Below are 19,422 nucleotides of genomic sequence, written 5' to 3' on the forward strand. Positions count from 1 at the left end.
TCACCTCAGCTAGAATTAACCCCAGCCTAATTGTAGCCTAAGCAACATACAAAGATTCAGTGTTAGATATGCACATAGCTACATTAGGATTGGAGATTTTCCTCTTCTGCAGAAAACCCCCGGGCAGAGTGAATGTGAGAGGCAGAGGCTGTGTTCCAATTATCTGGATTGGAATACTTTACTTTCCTCATCTCCTTTCCTATGTGAACCCTGAGTTGAGTACAATTAGGTGGGCACCCCATCCAGTGATCAGGAGGGGAGGAGACAAGGTGAGGAGATGAGGTTAAAGGAGAGGAAGTCATTTGAAAATATTGGGACATAACCCAGGGATGGTAGAGAGACAGGGGTAGGGACAGGAAATGCAACACCACACACACACGCCTCACGCCCGCAGCCCCTCAATTTCCACCTCCTACTGACTCACCCGACCCATCAGTTTCCAGCTCCAGTTGTCACCCGCGATTCCCCGTTCCCAGTATCCCCAGTACTAAGCCCTGTGGGGCCGCATCACGTTACTAATACCATGCCAACGGAGCCGGCCGCGCCATTCAGCTCAACACAGATCTGGTTTCCCTCCTTAATACTCCTAACAAGCTTGTTCCCTCTGTGGCCAAGTGTCAAACCAACACCCTCCTACCAAAGTCACCCCCGAAGGACTAGCCCTGCTCTGCCCTGCCTTCCCTTTCCCCCCACAAGGGAAACAACATGGAGCCCTAACAGTGAGGACCTTCTTATAGCAGTTCTACATTTAGAGGAAACTTGATACGGAGGGATACACACCAGCAGACACACGATGGATGCTTCATTATGCCGTGTGTGGGTTGATGTGTATGAGCATATTTGTAGCTGTACAAGAAGACATATGATGATGCCATTTTAGATCAGCCGAGCTATGGATAAATAAACTGACAATGAATTGACAGCCAGCTAAATGACAGTCTAAATAGCATGGGTACATATTGCAGCATAGAATAGTGTCATTATCTAGCAGTTATACGTGGCTCTATGATGGACTGACTCCTTTTTTACATTCTTTTCAGTTAGGAGAAAAAATGTATGCTGTCGCTGCCTCACTTTCCAACGAAGGTAATCAATACAGTTACAGATCGGATGATATTTGACAATATAGCATATAATTTTTGCAGTAATTTCCTAGACATGCACCAGAACAGCAGTATTTTTCCTTCATAGCTTGTTCTCCGTCTACTTTTAAAAATAGGGAGCCCATTTGCTTTAAGCACTTATTTCAATGACTTATCGAAACACATTTTTTCAAAGTTCTCTCTTGTTCCTCTGCAGCAGACATATGATGAGCACTAGGTTAAGGACATTGAATTGCAATAAAATTACAGTATCGAATTGCAATACATATAGAATCGTGAGCATCGCAATACATATCGTATCGGCACCTAAGTATCGTATTGTGAGGTCTCTGGCAATTTCCAGGCCTAATCAATAATGTAGTGACCTTAACCAGAAGCAAATTTAGGCATAGGCGACATGGGCTGCCGCCCAGGGCAGCATCTTGCCGGGGGCGGCATGGGGCTCACAAAACAAAAGTTTTAAAAAAATACACATTTAAAAAAAATGTACAAATAATATTATTCCGAATGGTGACGTGCGCGATCGGTTTTCTATCGCTCATTTGCACGTCACGTCCATGATATCATGTCACCTTCTGGGACTGTGGGTCAATTAACCTTGTCGAAGTGGGCGCCCTGATTCTAGTTTGTGAGCTAGGCAGGCTACTGCCTGGGAAGGTCTCCCACTCAGAAGTACGAGATGGGAGGGGGGCGGGGGTAGGTTGACCTCAGGCCTCCCCACTGGAAGCCCGAGGTAGGGGGAGTGGGGGAATCTATCAAATAGTGCACCTCTAACTTTGTACAGTACTAATGCAATTAGTTGTGCAATTTAGTTTGTGTTGCTTGTTTGAAGTGCAATAGTGTAATATTCAGGTTCTCTTCTTTATAAGTGTGTTATTCTATTTGTGTAATATAGGATTTGTGCAATTGAGTTTAATTTGTATGTTTTTTTGTTAGCAATAGGGTAAGTGTAATAATTAGATTCTCTTTTTTTATATACTACCATTTTTCCATATTTGTCTTTGTTACGAGTCTTATTTTTGTGTTTATATATATATATATATATATATATATATATATATATATATATATATATATATATATATATATATATATATATATATATATATATATATCGACCAGAGAGCCATACAAGCTAGAACCGCCATTGACCTTAACACATCACCTAGGGACCTCATCAAGATGTTCAGACATCTTGGCGTAACGGTTAAAACCCTCTACAGACTAAGCCCTGTCTGAGCCGGGGATCATATCAAGGATCATCTATCTATTTGAGTTAGAATTTTAAGAGCCCTTGAAGTATCATAAAAATATATACAATAATTATTTGATGAAACAAGTGTCTGACCTTTATCTGAGATATAAACTCAGCAACAAAAAAAAAACATCCTCTCACTGTCAACTACGTTTATTTTCAGCAAACTTGACATGTTTAAATATTTGTATGAACATAACAAGATTCAACAACTGAGACATAAACTGAACAAGTTCCACAGTCATGTGACTAACAGAAATGGAATAATGTGTCCCTGAACAAAGGGGGGGTCAAAATCAAAAGTAACAGTCATCATCTGGTGTGGCCACCAGCTGCATTAAGTACTGCAGTGCATCTCCTCCTCATGGACTGAACCAGATTTGCCAGTTCTTGCTGTGAGATGTTACCCCACTCTTCCACCAAGGCACCTGCCCTAACCCTCCGATCCAACAGGTCCCAGACGTGCTCAATGGGATTGAGGTCCGGCCTCTTCGCTGGCCATGGCAGAACACTGACATTCCTGTCCTGCAGGAAATCACGCACAGAATGAGCAGTACGGCTGGTGGCATTGTCATGCTGGAGGTTCATGTCAGGATGAGCCTGCAGGAAGGGTACCGCATGAGGGAGGAGGATGTCTTCCCTGCAATGACGACAAGCTCAGTCCGATGTTGTGACACACCGCCCCAGACCATGACGGACACTTCACCTCCAAACCGATCCCGCTCCAGAGTACAGGCCTCGGTGTAACACTCATTCCTTCCACAATAAACGAAAATCTGACCATCACCCCTGGTGAGACAAAACCGTGACTCGACAGTGAAGAGCACTTTTTGCTAGTCCTGTCTGGTCCAGGAACGGTGGGATTTGTCCATAGGCGACATTGTTGCCTGTGATGTCTGGTGACTCCTGCACAGCCACTCCTGCATTGTCTTGGCTGTGTGCTTAGGGTTGTTGACCTGTTGGAAGGTGAACCTTTGCCCCAGTCCGAGGTCCTGAGCATTCTGGAGCAGGTTGTCATCAATTATCTCTCTGTACTTTGCTCAGTTCATCTTGCTCTCAATCCTGACTAGTCTCCCAGTCCCTGCCGCTGAAAAACATCCAAACAGCATGATGATGCCACCACGCTTCACCGTAGGGATGGTATTGGCCAGGTGATGAGAGGTGCCTGGTTTCCTCCGGACATGAACCCTGGCATTCAGGCCAGAGTTCAATCTTGGCTTCATCAGACCAGAGAATCTTGTTTCTCATGGTCTGAGTGTCTTTTAGGTGCCTTTTGGCAAACATCAAGCAAGCTGTCATGTGCCTTTTACTGAGGAGTGGCTTCCGTCTGGCCACTACCATAAAAGGCCTGATTGGTGGAGTGCTGCAGACATGGGAGAACCTTCCAGAAGAACAACTATCTCCACAGAGGAACTCAGGAGCTCTGTCAGAGTGACCATCAGGTTGTTAGTCACCTCCATGACCAAGGCCCTTCTCCCCCGATTGCTCAGTTTGTATACATTATACTGAGAAAGGCAGGTGATCCATTCAGAGACCCAGGTCAGGCCTGGTTGTGTTAGAACCTCTCCCCAGGTACTAAGGCCCGTCCTGGGTGAGTTTCAGCAGGGCTGCCTGTTGGCTCGCTGGCCTGGGTGATGTGTTCATAATTAAGACATAATGAAGGAAAGAAACTTCGGAGATCCTGTTAACTCTTTAGATCTCCCTGGCCTCATCCTAATTTGATATGCAGACAAACGCATGCAACTCAAATCTTAGCACAAATTTCCCATTGAGATCAACGGTCGATTTAAATGTGAAGTAGTTTCATTCGTGCGTTTCTCAAATTTGGATTCAGTCTTTAAATTACTCAGAACCAGAGGGGCCATTGTCACATCAACAACAATCAACATAATGCCCGGTTTCACATCGCCCCCAAATCGGCTTTAGGGGTGCAATGCAATCTGCCATGATCTACCTAAATGTGATCTGGCTCTGTGCTTTCCCTACTATTATATAACCCAGAAACAAGACACATTGGAGGGAGGATAGAGGGATGGTGGTCAAAAGATGGAGGGTGTAGGAGGGAGGGAGAATGGGAAGAGAGCCCTCTGCCTGCCCTGCCGTCCTCGCTCTGATGCCCCTGGCTGTCACGATACAATGCTCAACATAGATGGGCAGTAACGGGCCGTTGCTTGCCCTATGCCAGGAGGACTTTGCAGAGAGGCAGAAAGAGAGAGAGGCACATGACTCAGCCCTATTTGAACTGGAAGCGACCCAAACAGCATCAAGGGTGAGCAAGGTCACGCTCTCAGGTCTCTCTCTCTGATTTTCTCTGTCCATCTCTCGATACAAAGTATGGATGGATAACTACACAGCCACAGTCTGTCTACTAATGTATTCTCACATGTCCATCTGATTGGGTCAAAGTGTCACATGATTCTTAAAACAGTTTCCTCATAGATCGCTGCTCCACTCGGGAGCCCTAAGGCACTGCATATCAGTGCTTGAGGCATCACTACAGACACCCTGGTTCGATTCCAGGCTATATCACAACTGGCCGGGATTGGGAGTTCCATTGGCCCAGCATCACCCGGGTTTGACCAGTGTAGGCAGTCACCGTAAATAGGAATTTGTTCTGGCATGCCTTGTTAAATAAAAGGTAAAAAAAATATATAATAATTAAAATAAAAAAATAAGAGCAAGGATTTGTCAGATTCAACCATAATGCTAGACAGTAGGGTGAAATACACCAGGACAGAACCTCAACTAAACTAGACATTTTGAATAGAATGACTTTATTTAACCAACGGCATCATCTGTGCAAAGACTGGTGAAAACATCAACAGCGATTACTATGAAATGCTCTTTGAGTTGCAGGGTATGTTATGTGTACAATGTGATGTGCATGTTGTTTGTGCAATTTATGTGCGACGTGCCCACCTCGGAGTTCTCTATAACTAGTCGGCTCAACCAACCAGATGACCACTTGTGCCCTATAGAACACAGTGAGTCATAACAAACTGAAGCAGGCTTTTACCCAAAGGTGATTCATACATGATTCATGTTTTATGTGGGCCACCCCTAACCTACTGTAGCACTGGGGCGAACCAACTAGGCAGTCAGCACAGCAGGGACATCCATACAGTCTATTTCTAGATCAACCATTCAGGTTACATTACTCAAGCAACACAACCAGGCATTTCACAGACAAAGAATATTGAAATATACCAAGCATTGATTACCCTGAAATAAGAACTCTTCCCTCTGCAACTGGGTCATAGACTTCCTGACTGGCCGACCCCAGGTGGTGAGGGTAGGCAACAACACCTCCACCACGCTGACCCTCAACACGGGGGCCCCCTCATGTACTCCCTGTTCACCCATGACTGGCTACGCACGACTCCAGCTCAATCATCAAGTTTGCTGACGACACAACAGTGGTAGGCCTGATTACCAACAACAACAACGAGACAACCTACAGGGACAACGTTAGCGCCTTGGTGGAGTGGTGACAGGAAAATAACCTCTCAACGTCAAAAAAAACAAAAGGAGCTGATCGTACACTACAGGAAAAAGAAGAGGGAGGAAGCCCTCATCCACGGGGCCACAGTGGAGAGAGTCAAAAGATTCAAGTTCCTTGGCGTGCACATCAATGAGGACCTGAAATGGTCCCACCACACAGACATCGTTGTGAAGAAAGTGCAACAGCACCTCAAACCACAGGCGGGTGAAGAAATTCGGCATGGCCCCTAAGACCCTCACAAACTTCTACAGATGCACCATTGAGAGCATTATGTTGGGCTACATCACCGCCTGGTACGGCGACTGCACCACTCTCAACCACAAGGTTCTCCAGAGGGTGGTGCAGTCAGCCCAATGCGTCACCGGGGGCCCACTGTCCTCCATTTACAGTACTCTGTGTCAAAGGAAGGCCAAGAAGCTCATTAAAAGGACCTCAGCCACCCGAGTTATTTATATTCTGGATTCTCACTCTAATATATCTACTTTGGATTGTTATTTATTTCAGATTTTTTGGAATTCTACTGCACTGTTGGAGCATTTCGCTGCACCTGCTATAACACCTGCAAATGTGTACTCAACCAATAAACATTGATTTGAATACTGATATATACCAAGTATTGTTAATACCGAAAAACGGACATGTGCCAAGCATTGACTCTACTGAAATACTGATATATACAAAGCATTGATTGTACTGAGAAAAACATGTAATAACGGGTAGACCACGGGTCTGGAATATAACCATGGATGAAGATAAAATAGAGAAGTTGGTAGCCTATATTCTGTGTACTCCCTTACCACAGACTGGCCTGTTGTTGCAGGTGGGTGACAGTTGTTCTAGCTATGGGGCAGCTCCTCGTACTGTGTAAGTAATGGTGAGTCACTTTCACAGTGAAGGCCAATGCAACACAACACGAATTGGACTCAAGTCAATATGCCATGGTAAATCAACCGCCTCGGCCCAGGCTGGTAAGCTCTTATAAACAATGGGTGACAACGTCGGGTCGGTCATAGGGTATACAGTTAAATGTGTAAATTAAGACAGTGAGTGGCGCAATATATGTCACCATAAAGGTTAAATTACGCACGAGATACCGTTGATGTTATGAGCGCCACATCAACAACCAACGGTTTATGTGTTTGTCATTAGCCTACCTTCTTTTTGGTGTTGCAGTGGCAGCACACGGTCCACAGGTATTTAAGGGTCCTCCAAAGGAGAATGATGAAGAGACCCCCGAAAAACGTCACCATAGAGGAGGCAAGGAATGCCCACCACATGCGTTGGCCATTATTGTCGCAGGGCACGTCTGGCGAGAAGGGGATGATCACGTCCATCTTGGATATAGAGATCGAGGAGTCCTGATTTTTATTATGATAGATATTTCTACTCATCATAGAGTTGCCGCTTCCATGGAGAACGGTGGCATCCGGCTCAGCTAGCATCTAGGAGCCTTGGAGAGCCTGTGCCAGCGTCCCCAGCCCCACTCACCAGCCATATTGCTTGAAACAAAAATACCCCCCTTCGCGTCCTATATTATTGTCACCCGCACGCACTAAACTGTTTATTGCAATCTAGTTCAGATTTCCGCTACAGTGGAGAACGCCGCAAGCACAAACTGGACCGAAATAGCGGTCGATGTCCATTCGCGAGAGGCATTTAAATCCGCAGTAATGATGAACGTTGAGCGTTTTTTATTTTTAGGGGTTTTCCATGTCTTTCAGGACAAATGCCATGGTAAAGATGGTCTCATCTAGCAGGCGTCGAGGCTGCCAATGTTTCAGATTATGATAGGCGCAGCGACATTAAACCAAGGCTGTTTTCTTCAACCACCTTCTGTCTGGCCTCTCAAACCGTCTTCCGTCCAGTGATTCCGTCGATTAACGGCGGACAATCGATGTCACTTTTCTAAACGCCAATATAATCGATAGCCTATATGGTTTTCGAATGGCTGAATATATTTCAAGTCCCCAAACGGTTGCCACGATGCGAAAACACAAAATACCTAATCTAACGGTGTTTCCACTAAATTCAGCAAACAATGATAAGCTCTCGGGTAAATGTTGTTTTCCGTCACTGTTCCTCTGCTCCCGCCCAGGCTCGCGCAGATCCGCCAGCTGATTGCGCCTGTCAAATCCGCTCGCCCAGAGAACCCTGGCGAGATGAACAGGTAGGAGGGGCGGGGCGTAGCTCTAATAATAAAGAAGGGCATAAAGAGCGCAGTAATACGGCTGAGCGCGGATATTTATACGAAGTGCCAAGCAGCCCCTTGTCTCAGTCAGTACTTAGGCAACAGCCTACATTGCGTTCTTTCCGTGTAATGTAGTTGTGTTTAAAATGACGCATGTCTCTGAGCTGCATATGTGACTGTCGTGCTGCGCTCTGTCTCTGTTCATTTGAGCAGCAGCCCACTATAACTATCCTACTGTGATGCAGCAGCAGCTTTGGCGTGAAATGCCAAGGCTTCCATTTTAAGACCATTATTAGCTTGGCCACAGATGATTCTATCGAGCGCATGGAACACAGCAGTTGTCCCCATTTGTATTCTCAGAACTGAATCCGATAGGAATTCCCTTGCTACACAGCCACTGACACTATGATGAAGATGTTCTCTTATTCTCTGCGATCTGTAAATGACATTGGCTTATTTTCATCTGCATTTTGAAGGAGACTCCTTCAATCATTCACCGACAACAGGTGTTTCCATTGCCAAAGACCTTATTCTGCCCCCAGTCTATTAGTCTTTAGATTCTGAAGACAATTAGACACAGGATAAGACCGGAACCGGTGCATCAATAGCCTATGGAAGGACATGGCTGTGTCCCAGGACAGGATGTCACAGAGGGCATGGGAATCCACAGCTGGGACTGGAACCAGTGATGTCAACATTCCAGGGCAAGTGCACTAGGCCTACCATGTGTCATAAAGGTCCAGACCTCTTGTCTTGTCAGAGGTCATAGTGTGCTACACTGTTTTAACACCTCTCTTATTATCTCTGTGCTTTGATGAGTTTTCACCAGGTTATTCACTAACTACACTGTTAAACTGCTCTCAGATCAGTGTTGATAAGACCAAGGATACGCATATCAAATATATCTCATTAATCAACAGTTTGAGGGAGATGTGTAGCCTACTTGTTAAGGTGACAGCTAAGCCACCAAAATTACTATATCCATGTTATATTAATGGTTAATCATGTAATTAATGAATCCACTCGTTCACCCATCCCTCCATTCCATAATTTATTAATCCCTCCTCTCATTCATTCCTTCTTTCATTCATTTGTTAATTCATTCATTCATACACTCCATGTTTTTCTTGGCGTGTGAGAGTATGTCGGTCTTAGTTAGGCTGGTCGTTACTAGGACACAGGATCTCCTGGTCAGACCATTTATATTTAGAATGTAAACATACATCCAGTTTAACTGAGGTGTAAAGAAGATATACTGTGGAGTCAGTGGGAGCTATATGCTGCTGATTTATAGTGTAGGAAGATTATTCCCTCAACCGAAATAGCTGTCATAACCAAATCTGCAATCTGGTGGATGGGCTGTGAAAGGCGAGCTTATTGGAGGAATAAAGCTTTGCTGTATGTCTTTATAAGCAGTTTGATTTCATTCTAAATGGAGATGTCACAAATCAGTGTTAATGATCTTCTGTAGTGTAGTGACACTAAGGAGGAAGGTGTATAGGCCTGTACTGCCAACCCTTTCCCTTTCCACATCTTTACTGAACTCTGTCTCTTTAAAGACATTGAATCTTTAAATGAAATCAAATTCCATATAAATGAATTAAATGTTAAACTTTTATTTTTGATTCAGTGTTTTGTACTGTTATACTTGAAATGAGCCCAACATGTCTTGCCGAACTATACTAATCAGTATTAATGTTACAGATGTATACATGGGTTTATTTAGTGCTTTAAATTATATACTGATGTTACACTCGATAGTAACCTATGAGAGGTTATGAATGCAACCTCTGCTGTTCTCTCTCAGTATAGTACTGCATGGACACATGCTAGTTGTCCTCCTGCTGGACATATAAAGAACTGCAAGATTAAGTCAATATAGCGTCAACACATCATGAATCACTATTTCAATAAGGCAAGGGAAACCCACTCTGATCAAAGCATTGTTGATTTGTTGGTATATGTTGACTTTTGTATTGCACCTGGATTTTATAATGGTCTGGTCTGCATTTATTTCATATTCTCTTATTTTGGAAGAAAATAAATATTACAAATGTTGATGAAATTCGCCTTATCGGAACAGTGACTCATATGCTGCAGTAGGTGTCCTCCTTACACGCTAAGGCAGGTTTCATACATCAGTAGGTGTCCTCCTTACACGCTAAGGCAGGTTTCATACATTTCTAAATAACAGATTTTGAAATACATGTAGATCAAAGAAATACAACGCTCCAAGCGGCACTCTGAAGGGCCTCTGGTGGGCTGAGGAGTGTGTGTGAGGACTTTGTTTGTGTATAGTCCCCATCAGAGACCTAGTTTGGCCCGACATGAGAGGAAGCAACCAGTTGTATGCAAATCAACCAAGCTTTGGTCAGTTTGGTATTTTGTTATTTTATTATGATCCCCATTAGTTGTTGCAAAAGCAGCAGCTACTCTTCCTGGGTTCCACACAAAACAGAATACAGAATTACATAATACAGAACATCAATAGACAAGAACAGCTCAAGGACACAACTACATACATTTTTTAAAAAGGCACATGTAGCCTACATATCAATGCATACACACAAACTATCTAGGTCAAGTAGGGGAGAGGCGTTGGGCCGCGAGGTGTTGCTTTATCTGTTTTTTGAAACCAGGTTTGCTGTTTATTTGAGCAATATGGGATGGAAGGAAGTTCCATGCAATAAGGGCTCTATATAATACTGTACGCTTTCTTGAATTTGTTCTGGATTTGGGGACTGTGAAAAGTCAGAGCTGTGTGTGTCAGAGCTGTGTGTAAGTTGACTATGTAAACAATTTGGGATTTTCAACACATTAATGTTTCTGATAAAAAGAAGTGATGCAGTCAGTCTCTCCTCAACTCTTAGCCAAGAGAGACTGGCATGCATAGTATTTATATTAGCCCTCTGATTACAATGAAGAGCAAAACGTGCCACTCTGTTCTGGGCCAGCCTCAGCTTAACTAGGTCTTTCCTTGCAGCACTGGACCACACGACTGGACAATAATCAAGATTAGACAAAACTAGAGCCTGCAGAACTTGCTTTTTGGAATGTGGTGTCAAAAAAGGGTTCCAAGTAGCCAAAGGCCCATGTAAGCCATGCGTGGTTAAAGAGAACATCTACTACATAATATGGAACCATCCATATATAATGGATTCCAGTGTCATTCTTTAAACCATTTTTATTGAGATCTAATGTAGCTAGTGGGTAATATCATATCTACACAAATCATCTGTAGGCAATAAGATTCAACAGGATCCAATGCAGTGTCCATAACATATGATAAATGGTCTACTAATTATCAGACTACAGCCACTGTATGACTAGAGGGCCCAGAGTTTTTCATAGTCCGGTCACATGTTTAGGGAAAACTCCTGTCCCTAAATGGTAAATTGTCCGTAGTGTTCAGTGTGTTTATTAGTGGACAGGCCATAGGATCCTGGACTGATCATGTTCCAGGAAAGCATGTGTGTGTTACGGCTGGCCAGCTGTCGTGGCAAGGTGCCAGCTGAGGAGTCAGTTCCTGTAGGGCCCAGAGAGCTGAGGAAGGGTAGAGCCACCCAGCTTAGCCCTGGGACATATTAATTTGGGCATTTTGCACATTTTGCAACAGAAAACAATAAAAAGCTTTTCTTATTTGACAAGTTCAGCTTGTCCTTCCCTGTCTGTGTGTTGTCTTCTGTTTAGTGCCTAATGAATATGACCCGACCCAGTGTGGACCGGTGAAGAGATGAAGGGTTTAGCATCAGGCAGGTGATAATCCTACAGGCCATTTCGAAAGGGTGGGACTGGAAGTCATCAGTTACGTCCCCAAATGGCACCCTATTTCCTATAAAGTGCACTACTTTTGGCCAGAGCCCTATGGGCCCTGGTCAAAACTAGTGCACTATAAAGGGAATCAGGTGCCATTGTGGATGCAACTATCATGATGGAAGACCTCAATCATGGGGTGCTGAAAACTTACCCGGATAGAAAGATGAAAATACAAATATACATTACCTCTCACCATGGCAATGTGGTTGGAGGGAATGTTAAGCTAAGAAAGGCTGCGGCTTGGGCCAGGGCTGCAACAGCAAAGATCACTGGCCGTAAGACGGGAGTTTTCTCAAGTTAAGATGTGCTGTCAGCAGCTGTCTTGAAACAGACACCACAGAAGGCAGGCATAAGCAGCCTACCCTTTTCTAAAACAGGCAAGACAGGAGGGGACTTGGAGGACAAGGTGGTACAGAATACACATCAGGAACTTTGTCATTCTTCCTCAAAGTCATGTCTCAACCCTGTAGTTGTAAAACATTACCCTACCTCCTTTACCTCACCCATACATTTTTATGATATGTTACATCCCTGTTAGTGAGCATTTCTACTTTGCCAAGATAATCCATCCACCTGACAAGTGTGGCATATCAAGAAGCTGATTAAACCGCATGATCATTAAACATGTGCACCTTGTGCTTGGGACAATAAAAGGCCACTCTAAAATGTGCCGTTTTGACACAAGACAATGCCACAGATGTCTCAAGTTTTGAGGGAACGGGCAATTGGCATGCTGACTGCAGGAATGTCCACCAGAGCTGTTGCCAGATAATGTAATGTTAATTTCTCCACTATAAGCCGGGGGTTCTGTCTGTAATAAATCCCTTTTGTGAAAAAAAGTCTCCCAGTCCCTGAAAAACATCCCCACAGCATGATGCTACCACCACCATGCTTCACCGTAGGGATGGTGCCAGGTTTCCTCCAGACGTGACACTTGGCATTCAGGCTAAATAGTTCAATCTTGGTTTCATCAGACCAGAGAATCTTCTTTCTCATGGTTTGAGAGTCCTTTAGGAAAACTCCAAGTGGGCTGTCGTGCCTTTTACTGAAGAATGGCTTCCGTCTGGCCACTCTACCATAAAGTCCTGATTGGTGGAGTGCTGCAGAGATAGTTGTCCTTCTGGAAGATTCTCACATCTCCACAGAGGAACTTTGGAACTCAGAGTGAGAGTGATCATCAGGTTCTTGGGCACCTCCCTGACCTAGTCCCTTCTCCCCGATTGCTCAGTTTGGCCAGTTGATCAGCTGAGAGTCTTGGTGGTTCCAAACTTCTTCCATCTAAGAATGATGGGTGCCACTGTGTTCTTGGGGACCTTCAACGCTGCAGAAATGTTTTGGTACCCTTCCCCGGATCTGTGCCTTGACACAATCCTGTCTTGGTGGTTTGAGGACAATTCCTTTGACCTCATGGCTTGGTTTTTGCTCTGACATGCACTGTCAACTGTGGGACCTTATATAGACAGGTATGTGTCTTTCCAAATCATGTTCAATAAATTGAATTTACTGCAGGTGGACTCCAATATTTGTTCAGTATAATTTCTGGGGATGTGACCTCTGGATCGGCTGTGCGTTCTCATCCAGCTGCCAGGCCATCCAAGTGCTGAAACTGTCCTTTTGGTAACTGTGTGGTATCTGGTTGGGTACCTTTAATGCAAAATGGACAATAAATATCTACTCTGTTTCCAGACAAAGGGGAGGGTTCAAAAGTATTTAAGTAGAAGAAAACATGATTTTCCTGTGTCTTATATGTTTCCACTATTAGTTTGGAATAATACTCTGAAAGTGAAAATTATGATAATGCCCTTTTAGTGCAAGACCTGTTTGAAAAGACCACCTTACATTTGCCTGTTTTGGTAGGATGGAGTTTTGGCCTGCATGGTGACATCACCAGGCAGTAAATTAAATAGACCAATAAGAAATACTTTCAAAACAGCTAATTTTCAGTTTTCCCCTCCCCACTCAGACCACTCCTGAAAAATTCTAGCTTGAGCAATTGCACTTAGCTAAGAAGCCATTTGTTTATTTTTTAATTGAAAACAATCACAGTATGGTACTTAACCGTTACCCAGAAAATATTTTATATTGAGATAAAAACAGCTGCATTGGACCTTTAAGTGGTCTAAATTCTAATATTTCCTAGCACTGAATGAAACAAGGTTGCTAACTAACTCATTCAAGGAGTGAGAGGGTGAAAGAGACTAATAACTGGGGACTCAGACTTGCCGAGATAATCAGCGATCAAGTCAGGGAGATCTCCCCTGGTGGGTATATCCTTCAAACAGTATGCATGACGGCAGTTTGGTTGTTGGCCAATATCAAAGCTTGCTTGCTGGGGTCTCCCAATTGGCTGTTGTGCAGTCACATTTCTGAAATGTTGAACACTGGTTGCTAGCTCTCTAGTTGCCAAACGTTAAGTCGCTGTGTGTCTCATGTCTTCTATTGAAAATGACAAGTTGATGATAGTCTCACCATTGTCGCCAAGTGTGAGTCCCCATTAAAGAGTCTGACACAGAAGCCATGTCGTCGTGATACAGAAAAAGACTTTTATTCTCATGTTAATGTCTCAACATTTGATACAAATCATTCTTTTTAATAAAGAAATCCGCAATCAGAATAGTACCTGGCAGCTAGTAGTTCCTCCTAAAAATACAACCATGTTACGTGGCATCCCTCTTCTAATTTTAAACCATCTCTATCTACTCAGAAAATGGGTTACATTACAATTTTACTTACTATGCCTAATCATATAGCCCAATAGTCAAACTTCATGTCCGATTTTAATTTGAAAAACTGTGCAATTAATCCCTTTTTCATCGAGAATGCAACTAAGGAGGAGCAATCTGTCAGTTGTTTTCTAATCAAGATTAAAGAATAAAAAGGCCATCAATGAAATGTAAGGAACTGACGTGATACATTTAAAATGTGAATTAGTTACAGTAAAAATTATAATATAGTACCTATTTATTTATAAAGTCTACTGGGAAACAGCTATTTGTTTTAAAGGTCCACAGAATAACAAGTGCAAAACAGAAATAAAAAGATACAACTGACATACTGGATTTTGGCACAACATTAGGATACAGGAGACTGGGGTTCAAGGATGACAGAAGAATGAGGGACAACAGCAATATTTTTGTGCCTCTTGGATAAAAAAAAAAGAAATTAAATAATGAAAAACCAAACAAAAATAACCTAACATTTCAATGGATTTAAGGAAGAGAAAAAAAAGTATTTTCTTTAAGAAAGATTTTGCCCTGCACATTTGCTCCATGGTATCTTTCTGGTTTGTGAGTACATTTAAAAAGTGACTGATAACAAACCACAAAACAAGACGAAAATAAAACCGTTAAAAAACATGCTAATACCTGCTAAGACATGACTTAACTGTTGAACTTCCCTAGGCCTGAGACCTAGTCAAAATACATCTAATATAAGATTTCAGATGCATCTGCATACTGTACATACAGGTACTCAAGTGCCTGTGAGTTTGTATGTACACTCCTACACACATATTTGTTATATTCTATAGCTTCTTTAAATATGTGACCAAGAGATAGCATGTGATAGAGACACAGTGGTCTGTCTAGCCCTGGAGTGCATTCTGAGGTGGTCGCCCTCACAACCTCACCATTGTCATATGCTCTGTACTGCCTCGCCCCAAAACAAGCCCGAGCCTTGCAGATCTATAGTGTTTATTTGTAGATCTTTAGTGTTAACACTTAACATTGTAAGTGGATCTATAGTGTTAACACTACGGTGTTTGCAGATTTAGTGTTAACACTATGGTGTTTACAGATCTGAAGGTACCAGATAGGTGTAAGCAACATGGTGATGGCTCCACCTAGCCTTCCAATGGGCAGTGGAGAGGTTCTACCTCCATATTGCTTCTACTTATCCTGTTCCATTAGATCTGAATAGGTAAGGGCTGGGGGTCTGTTTTTGGACCAAGTCTCTGACAGAAGGCACTTCCGATAGGCCTGTAAACTGTCCACTCACATAGTGACCATAGAAACATAACGAGTAGAACAGACACCATTCGCTACTGCCATGTCTGATTTTCATGGCTTTTTCTTGGTTATAGAAACACAATAAAATTGATTGATACACTGTTGCACACATGGTGCACATAAAAGTTTGGTCTGAAGCAAGAATTGATTGATTTGACCGATCCAAAATCGATTTTCAGATTATATATATTTTCACCGATAAGACAAATGTCGCTTGGAGAGCTTTATATCTGTTCTACAGGTTTCGTTTCTATGGCGTCAACTTCAAAACATCAAAATCCATGATTCAATCCAACCAACAAAGTCATTAGTTTATCAATAATATAGCTATAACTCATACACACAAACTCTCTCACACACACACACACACACACACATTCATTATTATTCCACATTATTAGTTGTCAGTCATTGAACGTGGTGTGTAAAACAGGTTGATGTCATTTGGTACACAGATTTGTTTGGGGCCGATTCTGGGTCAGGGTTCTTTACTTCATCTGGGGGGGGGGGGGTGTAATGCACATTCAAGCAGAACATTTAACACCAATACTCAAGACTTTTTTTTTACTGTAAACAGATGCATACAACGCAACATTACAAAAACACAACCATAAAACCCTTAAGGAAGACCGAATTAACTTTAACATCAACTGTCAGTGCTACCAACCTGCTCCAGAATACACAGAATAATAAGAGGCTCCGGTTAAGGTACGAATCAACATCATAATAAAACTATATAACAAAAATAGCACTAGTTTACATGTGTAATAGCTCACTGTAGTGTACCTATTGGTATAGTGTGGAAGGTTTTTTAGTGTTTGTTGTGAGTGGAGATGAGGTGCAGTGACGCAGGGTGCCGTGGTGGCCTCCACCCTCTAGGAGCAGCCAAGGGGAGTCCACAGGACCTTACTCTGTTCCTGATCAACTATTGTCATGATCTGAGTGCAAATGTAGGGAAGAGTGCCGCCCTGGACAATACCTGTAAAGATACAGCAGACAAATGGTTAACAAGGTAGGAAGATGCCACACAAAAAAAGAAAAGCCGCACACTTAAGCTGTCTTCATCGGGGAAGATGTCACACAGCCACATATGCAGACACTCATCTACCCACATACACACACACGGGCATAGCCAAAGGCAAACACGCAGACAGACAACACAGTATAGTGCAATATGCCAACCTGTAAAGAATTTGCTATACTCCTGCTCTATCTTCTGTGCAACCTCAAACTGCTCCTTGGAATGTTTTTGAGAGACCTTGTCCCGCAGATACACTGGATCCTTCTGTTCCCTGAGGAGAGGAAACCAGAACAAAGTATTAGGACACAGGCTCGCTACTAACACACAGACAAACCCCTTCTCCCAGAAGTTGGCAGAGTACAAGAGGAAAGGAAGCATGTTTAGAGTATTAAAACACAGCCTCTGGGTCACTCTTGAATTGCAGTGTTTTTTTGGTATGATATTTTGGGTAACTAACCCGTTAAAAATGATTTACTAAAGTGTTATGATTATTAATTTAGCTCACAATGTCATTGCCATTCATTTAAATTGAGTAACACCAATGCCACTTTTTATTTAGATAAATGATCAATGGAATCTTCAAATGTTTGACATACTAATAGGGTGTGATTAGCTAATAATGTTCTTTAATATAGACCCCTCCCCTGATAATAGTTAGCCACTGGAGAATGCTCAAGGTCCTTGTATACAGTTGAAGTCGGAAGTTTACATAAACTAGTTTTAATGACTCCAACCTTAGTGTTTCAACCACTCCACAAGTTTCTTGTTAACAAACTATAGTTTTGGCAAGTCGGATAGGACATCTACTTTGTGCATGACACAAGTAATTTTTTCAACAATTGTTTACAGACAGATTCTTTCACAGTATCACAATTCCAATGGGTCAGATGTTTACATACACTAAGTTGACTGTGCCTTTAAACAGCTTGGAAAATTCCAGAAAATGTTTTTATGGTTTTAGAAGCTCCTGATAGGCTAATTGACATAATTTCAGTCAATTGGAGGTGCACCTGTGGATGTATTTCAAGGCCTACCTTCAAATTCAGTGCATCTTTGTGTAGCAGTGTGATGTTGTTCCCCTAGATTACGCACCAAATTGCACACAAGGACCAATTCAAATAGGCCAGGTCAAGAGGGGATGTTAATAATCTGGTAATAATAATAATAATTCAGTGTATTTTTTTATTTAATTACAGCTGCATAGCTAATGTTTTTATTTGGTGTACAAACACTTTTTCATACCAATATTGTACATACAAGTGATTGTAAAAGTTTTGTATACTTTGGTTTGGCCCATCGCGGGTTATCTGTATCCCCATACCACTTTATCGTTCTCTTTTGCCTGACCCTCGGCTAGCAAGGTATGTTGTCCTTGGCTCCGAAACTGTTTAATATGGAACCGTCATAAGGTTATACAATGTACTGTTTTGCAACCATACGTTTGTTATAGTGTGGACAGTGTAGGAATTTATGTTAACAAGTTTCACAGAGCTCACTGACTGGGGTATCTGTTGTAACTTCTAAGTACTTGTGACAGTGGTTGAGTGAGTGTACATGTGCTCGCGCAGGTGCCGGATAGCTGTGACTGCACCAAGGGTAACGTGTGTGTTGTCTCTTCGTGTGCAGGTATGTCTTTTATTTTGTCAGAATTATGTTCTGTATAGTTTTACTTGTATATGCTGTTGTGCAGCGAGTGTGCACGCAGCACCTGTTAATTCCTTTTGGCGCTCTTTTGCCTGACCCTCGGCTAGCAAGGTGCCGGAGAGCTGTGACTGCACCAAGGGTAACGTGTGTGTTGTCTCTTCGTGTGCAGGGCAAATAAAAAGATTTCAACGAGCAGACCATCAGTTGTGGCAGCGTCTTCATTAAGAATTACACAACGCAGAACGAACCACGCTACAAACTGGTGCCGCGACCTGCCGACTGGTTAGCTCAAGCTGACCACCGGAGCTGTGCATGTGGAGGAGATGCGCGACCCGCGCATGCGCACTTGTTGATGGTTTGCTATAAGTGAATGTATACTGTAAATAGTGAAGGTGAATGTAGCATATTCACTAGATAATTGTATTGGCGTTTATTTGCATGTTTTGAGGGAATTTGTTTATTGCATTTTTTTTTTTGTATTTGTATGCAGTAAATTACATTGTAGTTTAGTTCTCTATTGAGCCATGGAAGACTCTCAAGTCCATAAGATGAGTTATGCTGGGGATTTTGGTGTGGTTAGTGTGGGTAGAGGGAGGGGTGTCCATGCATTTACACCATTGGTACAGTCAGCTCCTGGGAGTAGAGTGGCTGCTAGTCCTGAGTTTACAAGCACTGGGAGGGGTAGGCTGTTTACTCCACCTGACCAGGGTATCCCACCTCTGTCTCTTGATGTACCATTGTCCCCAGTCCTCAGTAATAATGGGACACCGAGTCAGCTTAGTGACCTTATTAAGCAGATTGGTTCAGAGATAGGAGAATCTATCAGAGCGAGTTTACTGCAGCCTGGGGCTTCAAGTCTTTCTCCTGCCCATTCCCCTGACCAATC

The 19,422-nt window shown here is 42.8% G+C and overlaps 2 protein-coding genes across 27 annotated transcripts in view; both read right to left on the reverse strand.

Moving 5' to 3' along the window:
• The window catches only part of kcnma1a (potassium large conductance calcium-activated channel, subfamily M, alpha member 1a), a 306,999-nt gene extending 298,835 nt beyond the window's left edge, over nt 1-8,164 (reverse strand). For 11 of the 21 annotated variants that reach the window (XM_055928724.1, XM_055928776.1, XM_055928733.1 and 8 more), the window contains exon 1: nt 7,015-8,162. In XM_055928724.1, the coding sequence (XP_055784699.1) occupies nt 7,015-7,302 (288 nt within the window). In that variant the 5' untranslated portion in view covers nt 7,303-8,162. Of the gene's footprint in view, nt 1-7,014 lie in introns of all 21 variants that reach the window. The other 10 variants (XM_055928867.1, XM_055928820.1, XM_055928794.1 and 7 more) reach the window with 3 other exon arrangements.
• Nucleotides 8,165-14,384: 6,220 nt separating this feature from the next.
• Nucleotides 14,385-19,422, reverse strand: part of dlg5a (discs, large homolog 5a (Drosophila)) — a 63,079-nt gene continuing 58,041 nt past the window's right edge. For 5 of the 6 annotated variants that reach the window (XM_055928915.1, XM_055928923.1, XM_055928906.1 and 2 more), the window contains 2 exons: nt 17,054-17,163; nt 14,385-16,850 (listed from right to left, as the gene is read on the reverse strand). In XM_055928915.1, the coding sequence (XP_055784890.1) occupies nt 16,747-16,850; nt 17,054-17,163 (214 nt within the window). In that variant the 3' untranslated portion in view covers nt 14,385-16,746. The remainder of the gene's footprint in view (nt 16,851-17,053; nt 17,164-19,422) is intronic. The other variant, XM_055928941.1, reaches the window with a different exon arrangement.

The sequence above is a fragment of the Salvelinus fontinalis genome, chromosome 1 (genome assembly GCF_029448725.1).
Source record: "Salvelinus fontinalis isolate EN_2023a chromosome 1, ASM2944872v1, whole genome shotgun sequence".
Taxonomy (NCBI): Eukaryota; Metazoa; Chordata; class Actinopteri; order Salmoniformes; family Salmonidae; genus Salvelinus; species Salvelinus fontinalis.